The 20,440-nt window shown below is 36.3% G+C and overlaps 3 protein-coding genes across 3 annotated transcripts; 1 reads left to right on the forward strand and 2 right to left on the reverse strand.

The window, feature by feature from the left end:
- Positions 1-9,123: 9,123 nt before the first annotated feature.
- Positions 9,124-9,867, reverse strand: LOC112089295. The gene has a single exon (XM_024160362.1). It carries the CDS (start codon positions 9,865-9,867, stop codon positions 9,124-9,126), a length of 744 nt encoding a protein of 247 aa, XP_024016130.1.
- A 2,824-nt stretch (positions 9,868-12,691) lies between these two features.
- Positions 12,692-15,306, reverse strand: LOC18025629 (ETHYLENE INSENSITIVE 3-like 1 protein). Its single transcript, XM_006408606.2, has 2 exons — positions 15,083-15,306; positions 12,692-14,621 (listed from the first exon to the last, which is right to left on the reverse strand). Exon 2 carries the CDS (start codon positions 14,585-14,587, stop codon positions 12,842-12,844), a length of 1,746 nt encoding a protein of 581 aa, XP_006408669.1. The 5' UTR covers positions 14,588-14,621; positions 15,083-15,306; the 3' UTR covers positions 12,692-12,841.
- Positions 15,307-16,473: 1,167 nt separating this feature from the next.
- On the forward strand, positions 16,474-20,044 carry LOC112089296. Its single transcript, XM_024160363.1, has 7 exons — positions 16,474-16,620; positions 17,558-17,753; positions 18,498-18,582; positions 18,659-18,788; positions 19,015-19,080; positions 19,484-19,702; positions 19,781-20,044. The coding sequence occupies exons 1-7, from the start codon at positions 16,474-16,476 to the stop codon at positions 20,042-20,044; spliced, it is 1,107 nt and encodes a 368-aa protein (XP_024016131.1).
- The last annotated feature ends 396 nt before the right edge of the window (positions 20,045-20,440 follow it).

Below are 20,440 nucleotides of genomic sequence, written 5' to 3' on the forward strand. Positions count from 1 at the left end.
GTACTGGTTTTTTCTACTTAATCATAATTAGAAGAAGTAAAAATGAATATGATGAAACTAAATATAATCATACAAAAATTATTAAAATAAATAAATATGATATATTCATTTGAAAAACAGATATAACAAAAATAAAAATGAACAAGATGAAAAACAATTTCATTCTTATTAAAAGAGATGATGTCTAATCATTAAAAAATATTTAAAAGTTTACACAACCAATTGACAAAAATATATTCAATTCATAAGTTTTGTGTGATATTATTCATTTTATATTCAATTATTGTTTTGGTTTTAAATATAAAGTTGTCTGGAAAAAGATCAATTTTCATAAGTCATCCAACTTTTGGTGACATGATAGAGTTCCAGCAGATCATTCAAGGACGGTTGGGAATTGTCAATGTTGGGGGAGCTGCGAAATATTTGGGTTTACCAGAGTGTTTCAGCGGATCAAAGCAAGATATGCTCAGCTATATACAGGACAAGATGACGGGCAGATTTAACGGATGGTACGACCGGTTTCTTTCTCAAGCGGGCAAGGAGATTCTCCTCAAATTAGTAGCAATGGTAATGCCAGTCTTCACCATGTCTGTGTTCAAAAATGCTTTACTGGTTTGGAAAGTGAAAACTGTCCCAAAAATAAAAGTGTTCATGTGGAAGGTACTGAACAATGCTTTACTGGTTGCAGAGTGCTTAAGACATAGAGGATTGGAAACAGAGGAGGACTGTCAGGTTTGTGCGATAGGAGAAGAATCTGTAAATCATGTTTTATTTGAGTGCACAGCCGCAAAACAGGTACGGGCTCAGATGAACTTTCCTTTTCTGATATGATCGTGACCAGCTCAGAGGAGGAGGAGCCAGAGGTAGCTGGCAGGATCACTCGTTCCAGAGCTAGAGAGATGGCTAAGGAGGCTCACGCACTCATAGCCGTAGAGGACATCGATCAACTAGAGGCTGGAGCTCACATCTTCAACATCTCTATCTTGAAGAATGAAGAACCCAGTAATAATGACTAGGTAATTTAGGTGATGATTCTGTACTCTTTTCCTTGGTGAGGATTCTGGAAGGCAAGGAGGTTCTTCTCCAAGGTTTTTAACGAGGCAGAAATCATTGCTACGCCGAGTTACTTAGAAGTTGTTACTAATGGGTAATAATGTGCAAAGTCACAATGACTTGTGCACTAGTATTTTGGCGCACCACTTAGGATTTAGAAGGGACGCCTCGCTGTTTTATTTTTAAATCAAACTTCGTGTTGTTTTTATTTCAAACTTCATGTAGTTTGTATTAGGGCTGCGATTTCTCCCTAAGTCTATTTAAGAGAGAAAATCGCCTAAGTATTATGGAGTGAAGAACTTTTATCAAACTTTTGACGTGTTCTTCTCTCTTTGATTTCTGAGAACTAAAAAACTCTGAAATTCGAATCTCTTAAAAATTAATCTGTTTACAAGAGATTCTTCTATCTCTCCATTCCATCGATATCATCTTATCATCACCACACCATCAATCGATCATCACACCACGTCCACCCTCTCATCTCACTCGATCCGCCGAACCACCATCACCATCTTCGACTCGATCCTCAAGCCATCGCCACCATCGAACCGATCATCACCACCCCATCACCTCATCGCTATAGTCTGTCCACAAAATCGCCGCATCTGTTGCCTTTTCTTCAGAGTTGATCACCTAGGATCGTATCACGTGGTATCAGAGCCAACTCTGAACCGAAGGCTGAGAAATTTCTAACCCTAAATCGCCATACTTGATTTGATTCCTTGTTCTGATTTCGTTGCTTAGATCATTAGGGTTTTTCGACTTCTGGTGTTTGTTTGCATCGTGTGTCTTCTATTTCAGTGAATCATCATATCGTTGTTAGTTTAATTCGTTGCTTCACTCATGCGTTCTCGTTAGATTGCATCGAACTAGTGTCTTTTTGTGTTGCTGTACTTTCGTTGTGTCATGTAGTCTTCGCCTAGATCGAGTTTGCGAGATCGTGTTAGGGTTCGTTAGTGCGATTTAGTTAGGTTTGTTAACTCGTGTTTTCCCTTTAGTAGACTTGATAATTCGTTGTTCATCGCTTCGTGTTTTTGTGTCCTTAGTTTGTTAGGGTTCGTAGTTTTTGATTTAGCTAGGTTTCGTTGTTCATCGTTTGTTTTTCTCGTTTAGGCTTGTTAATTTTCGTTAAAAAAAAAAAAAAAAAGAGTACAAATTTTTTTTTTTTTTATGTTGAGTTTTAGTTCGATCATGGTGCTGTTTTTGTGATTTCGTTTAGAACAAGTTACTGCGAGTTCTTTTAATTTTTTTCAGGTACCATGGAGCTTTCGGCTGAGGCGATGGAAGCTCTGAACCGAGCAATGTCTCAACAGATTAAAGAAGCGAATCAAGCCATAGCAACTCAGCTCACACAACAAATCGAACAACTCAATGATAAGTTCGAGACAAAGATGAATGATCTGCTCAAAGATCTCAGTGCAAGTGGAGAAGAGTCGTCTCAAACTCCAACTCCGTCAGAAGCAATGCGCTTAGCTAAGGGTAAAGGGCACATAGGATCTTCCCGGAAACTTCCACCCCACCCAACACCTTCCGAAGCCAGGACTAAAGCTAAGTCCAGCCAAAGCCAAATTGGGGGCAGAGAGACTACGTTTAATCCGAGGTACCCTACTGGTGCAGATCGAGATGGCCCAAGGGTAGATCGTCAGCACCGCAGAGAGGAATATATTGCTGGGCATCGAGTTACCCTGGAATCAGACCCAGAATACTATGAGGAGGACGAAGCTTCTGATCATAGCAGAGAAACTGTGAGACGAGATCGAGGCCGAGGACATGGTCAAGATTATGATCCTCTACGTCAGCAGCTGCGTCATATCAAAATCCAGTATCCTCCTTTCCATGGAACCAATGATCCCGAAGCTTATCTAGATTGGGAAAGGAAGATGGAGTCTAATTTTCTGGTCCAAGGAACCTACGAGCTCAACAAGGTGAAAATTGCAGTTTCAGAATTTCATGGGTATGCGCTTCTATGTGGGAGCAGTTGGGAGTCACCAGAAATCGCCTGAGGGAACTTCCGATTACTACTTGGGATCAGCTTGTTATACAGATGAGGAAGCGGTTCGTTGCGGCCCATCATCAGCGCGAAATACTCAACAAGCTTAGGCGCCTCGTCCAAGGTACGAAGTCTGTTCGAGATTATTATCAGGAATTGGAAACTTAACTCATTCGTGCAGATTTACGAGAAGGCGAAGATATGGTAATGTCGAGATTTCTTGGAGGACTTAACCGATTAATTCAAGACAAGGTGGAACTCCAGGATTTCGCAGATATACAAGAGATGGTGCATAAGGCTGAATTGGTGGAATCTCAAGTCAAGAGGCGAACAATTCATGCCAAACAGCACCGGGCGGGAATTCTGGTTCACTGTTTTCAAATACACCTGCCTCAGTGAACACATCACACAATCCACCAAGATTCGATTTGCTGGGCAGACCCGCTGTACCGTCTCGTCAACGCCTTGAAAGTCTCGATGACGAGGAGTTCGACATACCACCTCTGTTTGATGACACTTTGTACGACTGTCCAGATATTCCGGATTTAGATAGTTTTGACGAAGGAGAAGCTACCATCAGGGTTGGAAAGATTTTTGGATCTAAGGAAGATTGCCAAACTGCTCTCGCTATATATGCCATCAAAGAAATGTTCCATTTCAAACAAAGTACTACTAAATGGAACTATTTTGTGCTTACTTGTACTGGCAAGCCTTGTGATTGGAGAGTTCGCGCTAAGAAAATACAGGACTGCGGCTATTACCAAATTACAGAAGCACATCTTCAACACTCATGTGGCATAGAGACCCGACAGGCTTTTGCCTCAAAAGCATCCGCTCGAGTAATTGCAGCTGTCTACAAAGCCCAATTTGGTGATCCGGTTAATGGTCCAAGGGCTAGGGATTTACAAAAACTCGTCCGTGAAGATCTTCGAGTTAATACTTCTTACATGAAATGTTACAGAGCAAAAGAAACGACTGTCAATGGTGTCAGAGGTTCTGATGATGATTCCTACAGCAAGTTACCAGAGTATTTGTACATGCTCAAACTTGCAAACTCAGGTTCCGTGGCTGACTTGGAGACAGAAACAGACGAACTAGGTTTAATTAGGTTTAAGTACGTTTTCTTATCTTTCGCTGCTTCAATCCTTGGTTTCCGCAGGCTCAGGCATATTATTGTTTTAGATGGAACCCATTTGACCGGGAAATTTAAGGGAGTCTTGTTAACGGCATGTGGACAGGATGCTAACTTCCAAGTGTATCCACTGGCTTTTGGAATTATGGATTCCGAAAACGACGATTCGTGGAAATGGTTCTTAACAAAATTGGAACGCATATTGGCTGACAGTTCAAACCTTTCTATAATTTCAGACCGGCATAGGTCGATCCTAATGGCGGTTAAACATGTATATCCCCGAGCACATCATGGCGCATGTATTGTTCATTTGCAAAGGAATGTTACGTCAAGGTTCAAGAACAAGGGTCTATCTAAACTGGTTGGTATGACTGCTTTTGCTTACAGGGTCAAAGGATTTCGTGCTATTTTTGTGCAAATCAATTCTAATGCAGCCTGTGCTAAATACCTCCACGACATCGGTATTGCCACATGGGCAAGAGTTCATTTTAAAGGAGATAGATATAACCTAATGACAAGCAACGTTTGTGAGCAGCTTAACAAATCTTTGCGCGAAGGAAGAAGCTCCCCCCATTTTGGAACTCTTGCAGTTCATTCAATCCATGATGACGCATTGGTTCAGTGCTCGCCGTAAAAAATCCCAACGCCATAAAGGCATTATTACTCCAGAAGTGGATAAAGAAATAACCTTGAATCTCAAAAAGGCGAAGGGCAGCAAAATCAACACCATTTCTAGCTGGAATTTGGAAATAATAGGCCAGTTCGGGGAAAAAAACAGTGTTTTACTCAAAGACCACAAATGCACCTGCATGATGTATGAAAGATTGAAGATTCCTTGTGGCGACGCCCTAATGGCTGCTGACTGTGTCGGGCTCCCCTATGGATCTCTTGTGGCTGATTGTTTCAAAACAAAGGCATGGTGTGACACTTATCAAGCTATAATATCGCCTGAAGGAGACCCCAAGGATGTCGACATACCTGACAAGGTTAGCTCTTTAGTTTTGCTACCACCAAAAACACGACGGCCATCCGGTCGTCCAAAACAGGCGCGTTATACTTCTACAGGAGAAATTCGTGTAAGCATATCCCTATCTTTTTCATCTTTTTAAAATCAAAACCCTTATTCATTCATCTTCACATCTTTTCAGGGTCCTCGTGTCAAAAAAACAATACCAAACAAATGTGGCCAATGTGGACTTCCTGGTCACAACAGGAAAAAATGCAACAACCCCATCTAACTTTAGTTGTCTAACATGCTACCATTTCACATCTTTTGTAATGCTCCACTTATATTTCTTTTTGGGTGTCGAGCTAACTTCAATCGGTTTCTCGGATGTTCTAGCATTTTTGCGGTTATCTTCCTAAAACAATCTAATGGTAATATGCATGTTTTTGATTGTTATTTTACACTTCCTTCAATTCTTAATTCATATTGACCACAACGCCGTCATCAGAACCTACACATCATTCGTGTATACACAGCCTTTCATTGTTGGTGGATACCCAAGATTACGCCATCCACATGCATTACAAAATACATACGTTCTTCTAATAACTATCCACTTCTACGTCATGGATAATCACTTCGATGGACACGCCTAAAAAAGCACCAGTGGACGAGGATTCATCCGCCACTGTAATCACAATTGTCATCTCCTAGTCACATGTCGAGGGATAACATTTTCTTTACATTTGCAGCTACTAATGCTGACTACAATGAACATACAAAAACCGGTATCACAATCTGGAATAAGTATAAAGATCATAATTCTAGAACAAATACAAGTTATTTTCTTCAAACTACAACAAAGTGTTTACATAATACCAAATCACAGCCACAAATTACAACCTATCCAATTAGCTTACTACAAACTACAATAAAAATACATCCCATAATTGTGCGCATCATCACTCTCCTCATCTCTGTTTTCGCTTCGACCACCAATTTATCCATTCTTTCACAAATTACTTTCTCCATCTTCATTCCAAGTTGATCCACAATCTCATCAGCGTTTTCCTTTGACCCTCTTGTTATCTTACCCACCTCTTGTTCAGTAACTTCATTTCTAGCCGCCAAAGCCTCACACTCATTCAGCCTCATCAATCCACTTGAAAGTGTGATTATCATTCATTAACTACAAAATATGGCAAAACAATTTTTAAACAATATAGTAGGAAATTCAAATTTATATCTGAGGGCAAACATAACCCCAACAACATACCTTTTGTTCAACTGCAAACACACACCGGAAATACCTACTGTTCGGATTCATTTCCGATTTAGACATCTTCGCCACAATCGCTTGCCCACACCAACATTTCCTAGGAATGCCCACAATACCTCCTCTCTCACGACCCAACGTTGTCCCACTAGAACCAACAGATGTATTGCTCATTTAAAAAAAGTATTCGGTCCCAACTAAATAAAAGCCATCTACCACCTTACGCCGCCAAATATTAGGGTTCCTTAAAAAAACTGCGAAGTAGGCGTCTCGCTTTTATAGGCACACCAGATCTCTTAAAAAATACTGTAGACGCGGACACTCGAAGTGGTCCCTTATCGAATGGATACATAACATATTGGTGGATCCTATTTAATGGATGCACCTTACGTTTCCAACATATATTACCAGTACAGTTTGGTCATCTACATGTGGATATACTCGTTATAGGTGGATCCTATTTCATGGATGCACCTTACCTTTTCAACATATATAACCAGTACAGAATGGTCATCTTTATGTGGATACACTCGTTATATGTCCATTACTCGTCATTGTCCATCCGCAGCTGTCCACGAAAAGAATGACAAACACCTATGACCACACCAAAAGATATCTTGCACTCTGACTATTGGCGAGTAGTGGACAACTAAAACGGGGTGGATACATCCAAATACATAATACATTTAAAGGCACTTTTAACAACTTTTAACATTTAATGGATGCTCCTTACTTTTCCAACATATATTACCAGTAGAGTTTGGTCATCTACATGTGGATATAGTCGTTATAGGTGGATCCTATTTCATGGATGCACCTTACCTTGCCAACATATATAACCAGTACAGAATTGTCATCTATATGTGGATACACTCGTTATAGGTCTAATATATATTACCAGTAGAGTTTGTTCATCTACATGTGGACATACTCGACATAGGTGGATCCTATTTCATGGATGCACTTAACCTTTCCAACATATATAAACAGTATAGAGTAGTCATCTATATGTGGATACACTCGTTATATGTCCACTACTCGTCATTGTCCATCCGCAGCTATCCACGAAAAGAATGACAAACACCTATGACCACACCAAAAGATATCTTGCACTCTGACTATTGAGAGTTGTGGACAACTAAAATGGGGTGGATACATCCAAATACATAATACATCTGGGATTACTAGTTACCAGGGTTCAAAACAACATACATCCAAATGATGTATAAGCCTTTATCAAAGAAGTGGAAAAAGTGTATCTTTCAACATCAAAGAAGTGCCTTTGATAAAAAAGTGCCTCACAGTTGTCCACAACTCTGCATATTGAGAGTTGTGGACAACTAAAACGGCGTGGATACAGCCCGATACATAATTCCACTGGAATTACTAGTTACCAGTGTTCAAAACAACATACAAGGTCACTCCGACACAACACTACAAACGAAATTACATATATTACTCCAATCAGATATTCTTAGTATGGAGGAGAACCGAAACAGCAACTACAACTACCAGACAGGCCATCAGGAACATAAAAAAAACCAAACGGTCCTCCTTTACAGACCCGCGATTGTTGTGACTTTCCTTCAGTTCTGAAATGCTGGCCTTCAGAACTTGGTAGTCATGACCGCCAACACGCTTCAACTCCAACAATTCAGTAACCTGTCCACGCAGTGACTCCAAATCTTTCCACATAGTAGGAGGGTCAACGTATGTGCCATTACCGTCCGAACAGTAGTACTTCACTGACTTCGACACTTCGTTAAACTCGGCTTTAAGATGCCGGATTTCCTCAACTATTGCACCATCCCACCATTTACGAATACCACATCCTCCTTCCTAAGTCCATCTTTTACAATTACAAATCCATTACTAGACAATATCATATGAACGAACTTTAGGCTTACCTCTCTACGCCGGCAGCTATAGAACTTACTCCCTTCCTGACCTTCCGAGTATGACGTCTCCACCCGAACAGGCTCCCCACAGTAGCAAAGATCCGGAATACCAAACCGAAAATCTTCAAACCCCTGCAAGCTTGCCATTTCGGATGAACTCCAACTATAACTATAGCTCATCGACCTCTTATCAAACTCTCGCTCCGCCGACTTCTTTCTTCTATTACCTAAACACCTTTCCACTTACAAAGACATCCCATTCAGAGGAAAAACCTAATACGGCTTTGCTTCCTCATGGGTCCCATATTTCGTTTTCCCTTAACGCCTTCAGGAATCCAACACTACAAACTACACTAATCTTAATATTAATGGATGCCAAGCAGAAAACGAAGTTATCATCAACGTTCGTGGACATCATCCGACTATAACGTCACCAGCACGTTACCTTTATTGGTATACTAAAAGCAGAAAACATAAGATTTAATTGTACGTGGACATCATCAAGTTTCGTGGACATTATCAAGGTTTCAATAAAACACAAAATAGTTACTTCTAATATATTTCCCTCACGTCAAAGTTTAAAAACTACAAACAAATAATTTAATATCCGGATACACATAACCAACTAACAAATTACATCCAACTACATCTGCCGATAATAAAAACAAACAATACAATACCCACAATCCATCATACGCATTTTGCTCCTTCCATTCTGAACTCGCTCACCTTTCTCACACTCTTACCTGCATGTAAAAACGAAAATCTACTTGATATATACATCACAACGAATACACAAACAAGTACATCATTCTTATAATTCACTGTTTACCTCGATAAACGTGGACGGCTTATTGACGCCCGGACCAACGGTGGATGTAGTTGAGTGGATGCATCGCTATACCCGTGTACATGTTCTGCGACTGTGTGGATGACCCCTTCGTAAGTTTGTCTCCACATTGAGGTCTTGTAGCATTGCCCAACCAACTCTTCTACATCAACACCCCATTTCGGCGCACCCACCAAAGCATGTCCACAAGGTATTTTCAACTTATCATACTCACCACATTGACATTTCCGGTGGCCCAACATGGCAATATGCTTCTCTCCACACAGCCCAGCCACCTCTACATTTTTAGGCACCAGTTCCCTCAAACTAGCGACCCTAATTGCCTCCAGATTCCTAGCCATTTCACGTAACACCGCAGGCGTTACACCCCCCCCCCCATGTTGACACGCGTACTGATGACGGTCACCAAACCATTCACTCATGGTGGACACTATCCTTCTCACAGTTTCAAGAATTGGAGTATCTTTCCACACCATTAAAGTCGCATTAATAGGGTCTACCATTTTTGTTGTCATGAGGTTGTTTCGATCACCAACAAAATTCGCTTTAGACCACTTCTCTTTTCCAAGCCTTTCCAGGAAATTCCAACACTCTAAGTTTCTATCCTTTATTTCTAACATCCCATTTCTGTAAGCTACTTTGCGATACGCATACGCTGCCTTTTCTACCACTCCTGTAAGAATCCTATTTTTGTATCTTCCTTTCACCACATTCTCAACCATTTGCTAGCAAAAAACCTGCAAAGCTAATGGGAATGTCAGCTTTTTCGCTTTCATAATCGCACGGCTAAGATCCGTGACAGAACACACATTCGGCGAGTCTTCAAGGATACTCTTAACTTCCACCATGAACCAATTCCAAGCTCTCTCATTTTGCCCGTCCACAATAGCGAATGCTACTGGATATGCTTGCAAGTTAGCATCTTAACCGGCTACAGTTAACAGACTACCTTTATACATTCCTCCCAAACGAGCCCCAGCCAACACATAGCACTTTCTAACACAGCCTAACCCCAATCTACTAGCTCCAAAACACAGAAACAAATACTTAAAACGCACCAAACCAGATTCATCAGTGTAAGTATCTATCTCTGCCAATGTACCTGGATTCGCGGCCTTCAGTTGCTGTACATACTCTGAAAGTTCAGGGTAAGTCACATCCGCTGGTTCCCTCATTCCTCTAACCCTCCTGTTCATTTTCTTTTGTTTTTGTTTTTCACTACACAAATAACAACTCAACCTTTCTTTATATATAGGGCCTCTCCTGGTTGTTGCCCTAAGAACTGCTCCCTCTAAATAAACTTCTATGAAAACAAAAACAAAATTAACTCTCATTGTCCACTCTTGCTGTCCATACGTACACTACTTCAACATGTCCATGTGATAATCTTTATTAGTTAAAACAAACATCAAACGACCTAAACACTTTTTCCCACTCTGTAAAATAATTTCCCCTGATAAATAGTTTTCATATCCACATATTTCTTCTCACAGCTATCCACGTCCTAGCTCGTTATGACATACTCTTATCAGCTTTCAAGTTACAAGGAAATCATGCAATATACCATGCTTACCGCATCCAATAATAACATAAACAACAGCTAACTTCATTCATAAAACATGTTCAAACATAAAAACCACTGTTAAGGTGCCTACAAGTACAAACATTAAGTTCACAAAACTACATCTCTGAATACAAAGGAACAATAAGCTCCTTGTACAGATCCATAGCATACTCACGCCTTACAGCATCCACTTTCCCATCCGTTAGCATTCCTCTATCGGGACCTCCATTAGCATAATTTCAATAAACTTCAATGTCACAGGAATTATAATTGGAGAATTTTGTATATACAACAATCTTATAGTATGTATATGTCTCTTAAACCTCCAGGATTCGGGAGAGGTGGAGCACATTTTAGACACAAGACGGAAATATAACTTATAACAATACTTAATAGAGTAGTGTTCTATTAATTTCTTTTTATAAGTATTTATATAACTTAAAACTTGTGTGTTGGATCTTATTACATGATTTATTTTAGTATTTGTATGATTTATTTCTTTGTATAAGTATTTATATAACTTAAAACTTGTGTGTTGGATCTTAATATACCATTTTTTGTCTCAATTATTGAAAATAAAAATGTGATGTTTATGTTACAAGAATTTCAATAATCAAATTATAATAAGATTTATATAATGATTGTGTCCGCGTGCCACGGGCAGATACCTAGTAAAACATAAACAAGAAAGAAGTTAAAGAAAGGAGAAAAAGGGAATAACAAGATCAATGTACATACATCAAATTGATTCTTCTTTGGAAATTAGAGTTAGATTCTTTTTGGCAACACGTTTTAGGGTTAAAATTGTAGGGTATAGTAATCGAAAAAAATAGGCCATATATTCGATTCGAGAGATGTCATATGTATGATTGTTCTTACTCATGCTCGGGCACAAACTTAATAGCAGACATTTCCAAAACTTTGGATGAATGATGAATTTCAAAAACAAGTCAAACATCCAGAATTTACCTGCTCCTATTTGAGGGAGAGTATTTGAAATTTCCTAAAATCATATTCCATATGTTTAGGAGTTAAGGCACAAAATTTTGTATTTCTCGTGAGATTAGGAAATTAGATACTCTGGCTTGTATTGTATTATAAAGGTTGTAACACCAATTATCTCAATAACATATCAATATCAAAAACTCTTCTTCAACGTTTTCTTCTCTCTCAAATTGTTTAAGCTAGTTGGATCCAAAAGTTGGAAAATTATATTCTGTATTTTTCTACATTATCTATCTATGACGTAGACAAAAAAAAATCTTTTAAAACAAATATAAACAAAACAAAAACAACAAAGTTATAAACAAACAAAACGGGTGGATGAATGTAGTCATATTCGGCAATGAAGAGACTAAAGAGTGGTGGGTTTTAACAAAGCACATCACATGGGCTGTCCACAACTAAAACAGACAACAACGTTTGTCTTCTCTTCCTCCAAATACACCATATTGCTCTTTTTCACCTTATCATATTAATTTCCAATTTTGGGTTTACAATGTTGGATTAAAAAAAATTGCCTTGTGGAGAAGAAGAGGCCACAGTAGCCGACAATTGTTTGCAAACCTTACACAAACTGTTTGTTAATATTTTAATGGATGTTTGACTAAACTAATGATAAGAGAATATACTTTCTACAGCAAAGGAAAAGAAATTTATATTATAGAATATGCTTTTTTTATAGCCCTAACTATATGGCTAAGCCATGTGTTCTTTCTTAAAATATTGATTATTGAATTGACTTTACTAGTGAACAACCAACAAAAGTGACAGGTTTATATGTTCATTTGGTTACTCATGCATAAACAATATATCTGATTATTTTTTACTATAATCTTCATAAACTAAAAGCAAATTCTAAAAGTGAGATAGGACTTAAAACAACTCAAATATTCATTATCATTATTCTGAAATAGCATGACAAAGATGACCAAATGGATAATGAGACTATTATACATGAAATGAGTTAATCGATTTCAAACAAAGACCAAAAAAAATATAGATAGCTTCATCATCATCATCAACAATAATGAGTGTTGGTGCCAATAGAATACAAACCCCAAGTTAAGTAACAGAGAGTTTCCAAAGTTATTAATAAAGAATTGTTACAGAGAAGAGATTATATTCAGAAATCAGAACCATATTGGTACATCTTGCGGCTGCTTCCCCATTCCTTCCATCACTCCTGCTTGCCAATCATCTCTGTAATCAAATGATGCCATATCAAACGGTGTCGAATCAAACACCATTTGAAACCCATTGTTATCAAGCTTAATCCCACTGTTCCCTTGTTGCATAAACATCTGATTCCGGTTGAGACTCAGCTGCTGTTCTTGATGATTCTGAGCTGCTTTTGCATCAATGCTCATGCTTTGATTTGGTTGGAGATTTCTGTCGTACATGGCCATTAGCTCGGTGATCATCTTCTGCCCGTTTTCCGGGACTCCATAGCCTGATAGGTCGATCGGTTGGACTGACTGAGGAAAGGGTTGCGACTGTTGTGACACAGCTACTGGTTTCACTTCACCTATATGATGAAACTTCGAAGCTGCTCCATAAGCTAAGCGATTGTCTCTGTATGAACAAACCATTTGGTGATTGTCCCTAGAGCTCCTGTCCTGAAATCCCATATTGATTTTGCTGTGAGGACACTGACCATTCTCACAAGTGAAACTTGGTCTGTCCATTATCATAACATTCAGATCGTTGTTCGGCTTCCTCTTTCTCGCGTATTCCAAGTTTCCCATGGTGGCCACGACTTCCTCCTTTACAGGAAACTGTTGCTGCATTTTACCAGTTCCAAAGCTTGTTGCAGGATTCATCATCACTATCTCTGGTTTTCGCTCTTCCACGTCTTGTTCCTTCTCAAAACCTTCAACATCATACTCGCTACAATCATTGATGAGAAGAGACCCACTTCCCACGGAGGAAGAAGAAAGAGGAGGACATAACTCGGGATAAAGCTCCCGAGCCACAACCTCTTCTTGGTTAATAATGGCAAGCCAAGTAGCACTCTCTTTGGCAGTCATCTTGTCTTGCAAGCATTTCGATTGCCTCACAAGCTTACGGATTTTCGCAATATCAGGCGACATATGCTTGATAACTGCAGTCAAAACACCGACTTTCCAAGCTTTCTTCAAATCATGAGGCTTCTTGTAAGGAGGAGGACCTTGTTCTTTTGGTAAACCAAGTTGAGGCCACCACTCTTCTTTCCCATTAGGCCACCACGGTGGAGAAACACCTTTCTCTAAAGGAAACCGCCTCTGAGGAGGATCACAATGTTGCATCAAAGCCGATAAAAGAGATCCAAGAGTCGTGTCTTGAAGCTCCTGAAGTGTATGTGGTGTTGGTCCAGCCAAACTATTACAATCATTACTCCCTCCTGAAATATTGTTCTCTGCTTGGTATTTGGCAATAGCCGCTGGACCGTTACGATCAAACCTGACCTTATCTTTCCACCATTCCCGTAGATTATCGGAAGCACCAGTCACAGGTTTGCCTTTCTCAGGGATGATACCGTAAACAAAGCCTTGAGCTTTACAAACTTCCATCATCTTCAACATGTATTTCAAGATCCCATCTTGTGCTCTAGACATTTTCTTCCTCCTAGCTTGCTCTTGTGACTGTCTCTGCTTCGAAGCATCGACTCCTTCCTTACACTTCCCTTGCTGCTCCTTGAGACGTTTCAGACGCATTTTGTCTCTCCACATCCTTCTCTCAAGCTCATCAACATCGATCTCGTCATCGGTGTAGTCTTCTTCAACCACTGGATGATCTTGTTCAGCTTGTGGCAATGGACACACATCGATTTCTCCCAGTGATGTGGAAGAGAAGAAATCCATTTTTCCATACATACCCATCTCGTTAAACATCATCATCTCTCTCTCACCAGAACCAATCCAATTCTGTTACCTGAAAAAAAAAGTTTACACGAAAGAAAATAAATTATTGAGCTTTCTTTGATCCTCCTACTAAAAACAAGGGATTTTTTCATAGTCAATGAAGTACATCAGGTCGTATAAGATTTAGCGTTCTAAACTTTTATGAGTTTAATAAAGAGAAGCCATAATTAGTTGCAGAATTAGATTCGTCCTGATTCATTGACCTAAGAATTGGAGGCTGAATAATAAAAAAAATAATAAAAAAAAGTAATTGATTTGAAAAGAAGAAGTAACCTAGAATTTTATAAAAAAATCATCAAATTAAACTCAGAGACTAAAACTAATATTGTCATCTCTAAACCCAGATCGGAAAATGAGTTAGCATAGACAATAAACCAACGATCTGAAAAAAGATAAGATTATCAAAGCACCATCGTCAAACATAAATATTAAATAGGAACAATAAGAGAAGCAAAAAGACCAAGAGTTTGCCTGAAAGGGTTGGAAAAGAAGAACACCAAAAGTGGTCTCTGTACTCTCCTGTTTCCAGAAAGATTAAAAACCAAGATAAGCAGGTCGAAGCCTCAAATTTGAAAGATGAAAAAAGAAGAAGAAAAGTCAATTCAAGATCACATGGGGAGAAAGAGACGTTTATTACTGTGTTTTCTGGGTTTGTACTTTGTAAGAGAAGGTAGATAAGAGAGAGAAAGGAAGATGCTTTGGTGGTGGGGATTTAAAGATAAAAGTTGCACCGTTTCAGTTTTATTTCTCCAAAAAATAAATATGATAAATAAATAAATAAAAGAGTATTGATTGAAAAATTTAAGATCAGAGTCGGTCCGGTCTACCACAACAAGACGGTCAATTACGCTTTAGCTATAGGAAACAAGGGTGATATAATATACCGACTCAGGTATTGATAAAAACTGAGATTTTTAATTTCTAAAAATTTTAAAATTTTAGAAAATTTTATCATATTTCATTAGCCCATATCTCTAAAATTTGTTGTCCCATTTGTTTCTCATTTTTTATCTTATAATATTAAAAAAGAAATATATTTAAATTATTGACTTTGGTGTTACGTTGTATATTATGAAATATACCATTAATAAAATATGTATTCTACGAAAAAAAACTAAAACTAAAGAGGATATGCGTCCTTTTAAAATGACCTATTTAAAAGGAAGCAAATCCTAAAATTTGACCCGTTTTGTATTTTAGGAAATAAATGATTTTTTAACATGTAATTTTTTTTGAAATATTTAGCTTCTAATAATCAGGAGAAATGAAATAGATATCGCAGTAAATATGATTACATATTAATTAAAGCGCATGAGAGAATCTTGAAAAAATATAAGAAAAAATTGCGTATAGATAGTCAAAATATAAGAAAAAATCTTCAAATCATTTTTTCGCGTACCTGAATATTAACACAATATTAACAACTTCCAAAAATTGCGTATTTGCCTATTTGCCATAATATTGTATTTAATTTAATTTGAATAATTATACTTCGCCGCCAATGTATTTTACCTCTTAACGGGATTGAACAAAATCCTCAAATTTTATTGTGAGCTATTGCTAAATGTCAATTGATGAGAATATGCTATTAGTTTGTTATTGAATATTATTCCATTTATTTCGCATCACCGTATAGATAGTCAATAACAACTACGTTACAAAAAAATTTGATTAGGTATTTCCAATCAATATTATGTTCAATTTGAATTGAAAAAAATATACTTGGCCGCCAATTTACATACAGCTCAACGGTATTGCGAAAATCCTATATTGTTTCACTATAAATACGACACTACCATATTCCATTTTATTCCACATCAACTACAACTTTCTTAACTTTTAGTTCACTTCAATTATTTACAATGGCTTCCAACATGAGGTTAACACCTTTGGCTGACTTAAAGCCATTCAAGACTGGATGGAAGGTGCATGTGAAGGTGCTTCACACTTGGAAGCAATACCAGACTAAAAGTGGAGAGTCTTTGGAAATCATTCTCGCAGAAGAAATGGTATGATCAAGTAGATGTAAAAGGACACTTCTTGGGTTCACCCCCTCTCATTTTAGCCAATGAGAATCTGCCATATAATAAAATCAACTAAAGTAACTTACCAAAATAGCACATTTTAAATATTTTTTTTTAAATAAGAAAAAATTAAAGCCTAATTTGGAAATAGTGAACCCAAACATAATATTAAAATTTATGTAGAATTATTTTTAATAAAAATATATTTTTAGATAATTATTTATTTTAGTTTCAAAATTTAAAAAAAAAACTAAACCCTAAATTGGAAATAGTGAACCCAAATATAATATTAAATTATTTTTAATGGAAAAAACTAAATCCTAATTTCGAAATAGTGAACCCAAACATAATATTGAAGTTTATGTAGAATTAGTTTTAATAAAAATATATTTTTACATAATTATTTGTTTTATTTTTGGAATTTTAAATAAAGAAAAACTAAAACCTAAATTGGAAATAGTGAACCCAAGCATAATATTAAATTTTATTTATATTTATTTTTAATATATATATATATTATAATTATTTGTTTTATTTTTGGAATTTTAAACCCTAATCTTTAAATTCTAATTTTTAAATCCTAAATTCTAACTTTTATACTCTAAATCATGATCTATAAACCTTAAAAAAAAATTAAAATAAAACTAAAATCTAAATTCTAATCTTTATATACATTATTTATTATATATGTATATATATATTTTACCAAAATATTTGATTGAGTATTTAATCTTTTAATTTTAATTTTTTTATTTTTCTTTAAAGATAATATTAAATGGCAGATTTTAATTGGCTTAAATGAAAGGGGGTGAATGAATGAATTCACCCCTAGGGGTGTACCCAAGAATTTTCCGATGTAAAATTACATTTTCGTTTTACTAACTATTAATAGTTTACTTATAAACATTTTTTTTATTTACAGGGTACCAAAATTCACGCTACTGTCAAGAAAAACATGTTGCATCATTTTGAGCGGATGATGGTTGTCGGTGAATGGAAGTTCATCGAGAACTTTGCATTGAACCAGGCGTCAGGTCAATACCGGGCCACAAAGCATCAATTCAAGATGTCTTTCATTGCATCCACCGTTGTCAGCAAAAGTGCTAATCGATCTGACAGTCAGTTTTTTGAGTTCTTAGATTTTGGTACAATCTTGAACGATGCAACCAGTACAAGTTTTTTGATTGGTGAGTTTCCCACTTATCTATATAGTTAGTTTATTACATTTATATATGTATTCATCTAACATCATTTTTCAAAATACCAGATGTTATTGGACGAGTTGAAAGTCAAGATGTCTTTCATTGCATCCACCGTTGTCAGCAAAAGTGTGAATCGATCTGACAGTCAGTTTTTTGAGTTCTTAGATTTTGGTACAATCTTGAACGATGCAACCAGTACAAGTTTTTTGATTGGTGAGTTTCCCACTTATCTATATAGTTATTTTATTACATTTATATACGTATTCATCTAACGTCATTTTTCAAAATACCAGATGTTATTGGACGAGTTGAAAGTGTACGTGAACTGGAAACAATCCCGGTTATGAACTAGGACACCAGCAAGCTTGAATTCGACTTGTGTAATGTGAAGTGAGTATATACGGTTAATGCTTTTTATCTTTTTAAATATTTACTCTAATATAATTAAACTGTATTATATATAGAGAGGAACGCTTACTATGCACACTTTAGGGTAAATTTGGCAAGCAAGTCTATTCGGTTTGTCAGAATGCTGGTGAACGTGGTGTCATCATTGTAATCCGTTTTGGGAAAATCAATGTGTTTAAAATTAAAAATTACAAAATTGTTATTTCAATATAAATTAAAATGCATATTGATTATTTGTTTAAATTATCATAGGTGAACGTCAAATTACCAGTTCTTTCCAAACCTCTAAGGTGCTCATAGATCTTAACGATTCATATGTCATTGACTTCAAAAATAGGTAAACAATTTATTTATATATCACACAAATATTTTGACAATGTGATTATTAATAAGAATTGATTTCCAATTTGAAGTTTACTTGCAAATGGTGGAAATAGTACTTTCTTGAGTAGCAAGCCACATCAGAGGATTTCTTATGATGATGAGAGTAATTTTGATCAGCTTTCAATGGTGACTATTGCTGAACTGCAAGATTATCTGGAGGTATATATAAAAGTTGTCATAACTTTATTATATGTTGATAAGATGATATGTCTTTGAAAAATGATTTTTTAGTATAAAACTAATAGTATAAAATACTTCAAGCATATAAAATCTTATATATGGTATCGATTAAATTAAAGATATAACTAAAACCTTAACTTTTATATGTTAATTTATCAATAGAGTTTATGCAATTATGGTGACTGTTCTATTGTTAAATATTCAGATTGGAAAATGTAAAATCATGTGTACTGTATATGCGGTTGATACAGATTGGTCATGGTTTTACTTGGTTTGCACTAAGTGTGGGAAAAACATGAAGACAATTTTTTTTTTTTTTATAAAACTAAGAAGCTTTATTCATGTAAAACATGTGATGCCAAAGTTTCATCTGTCAGTGCGAGGTAAATAAATTTTATAAATTACTAAATAACAAATTATGTGCCAAAAACATATAATCACATGTTTATATTTAAATTATATTGTAGACACAAACGCCATTTTTGTGTAATGAACAACACCAACAAGATCAAATAATTTCTTTTTAATTCAAATGCAAATGATATTGTTAACTAATCTGCAGATAAAATTTTAAAAGGGACATACGCTGAGGTATTATACACTTTATGTATTTTATTTCAATAATTTTTATATTAAAAAATCATTTTCCAAATACTTAGTATTTTTTAACATAGATACAAGATCCAAATGTCGTTCCTGATGCATTGCAAAACTTGGTTGGGAAGAATTTTCAGTTTCTAATTTGTGTTGAGAAAAAAAGTCTCTATGATGGTAGTAATACATATAAAGTCGGAAAGGTTTGGAAAGACAATCAGGTTTTTACTACCACCGTTGATGAGGTGAATGAATCTGAAGATGGGGGTGATCACAGTTTACTCATGTCTGGTAATCAGGTAAAATTTATATCATGTGAATGGACTTTTTATATTTTTGAGACAATTCTATATCTTGAAATTTTTTTTTATTTATAGGCATCACTGATGAACACACATAGCCAAGAGTCTTCGGATGATGTTACAGCTAATATCAAAACTCTTTTATCAAAGCGTGAGCGAGATGATCCTAAAGATTCAGTCGACTCATCCTCGTCGTCTAAGAAGTCATGTAATAGTTTGAGTAGTGTGGAAACGACATATGCGAATGAAGTGATTGATGAGGATACACTGAAGAGTGATAGTGTTTTAGTGAACACTCTTCTTACAAGTGAATACAATGAAAGTATTGCAAAGGGATGAACTCGAGGACGTGGTGGTGGTAAAGCTGTTGGCGAAGAAGGAGGCAAAAATGGGAAGATGTGATCTCATATATTCTACAGTTTATGAATTTGTTATTATTTAATATTTTATTGAATAACTTTCTGTTTTCCATTATTTGGTTTTAATATTTTGAGCATTCGGATATTTGTTCTTTTATGCTTAGTTTATTTGTTTCTATAAGTTGAAATAGTAATAAAATATTATTGGATTTGGCATAATATGTTCGTTAGTCACATATTATACCTTTTTAATCCATCTGCATCAACTACAATAAGTAGAAAATATTAGTAGTTGAAATCAACACTTATATTATTAATCAAATTGTTTATCTACATACAAATTACTATTCAAACAATATTGATATGATATTATTTC

This window comes from Eutrema salsugineum, unplaced genomic scaffold (genome assembly GCF_000478725.1).
Source record: "Eutrema salsugineum unplaced genomic scaffold, Eutsalg1_0 scaffold_12, whole genome shotgun sequence".
NCBI lineage: Eukaryota > Viridiplantae > Streptophyta > Magnoliopsida > Brassicales > Brassicaceae > Eutrema > Eutrema salsugineum.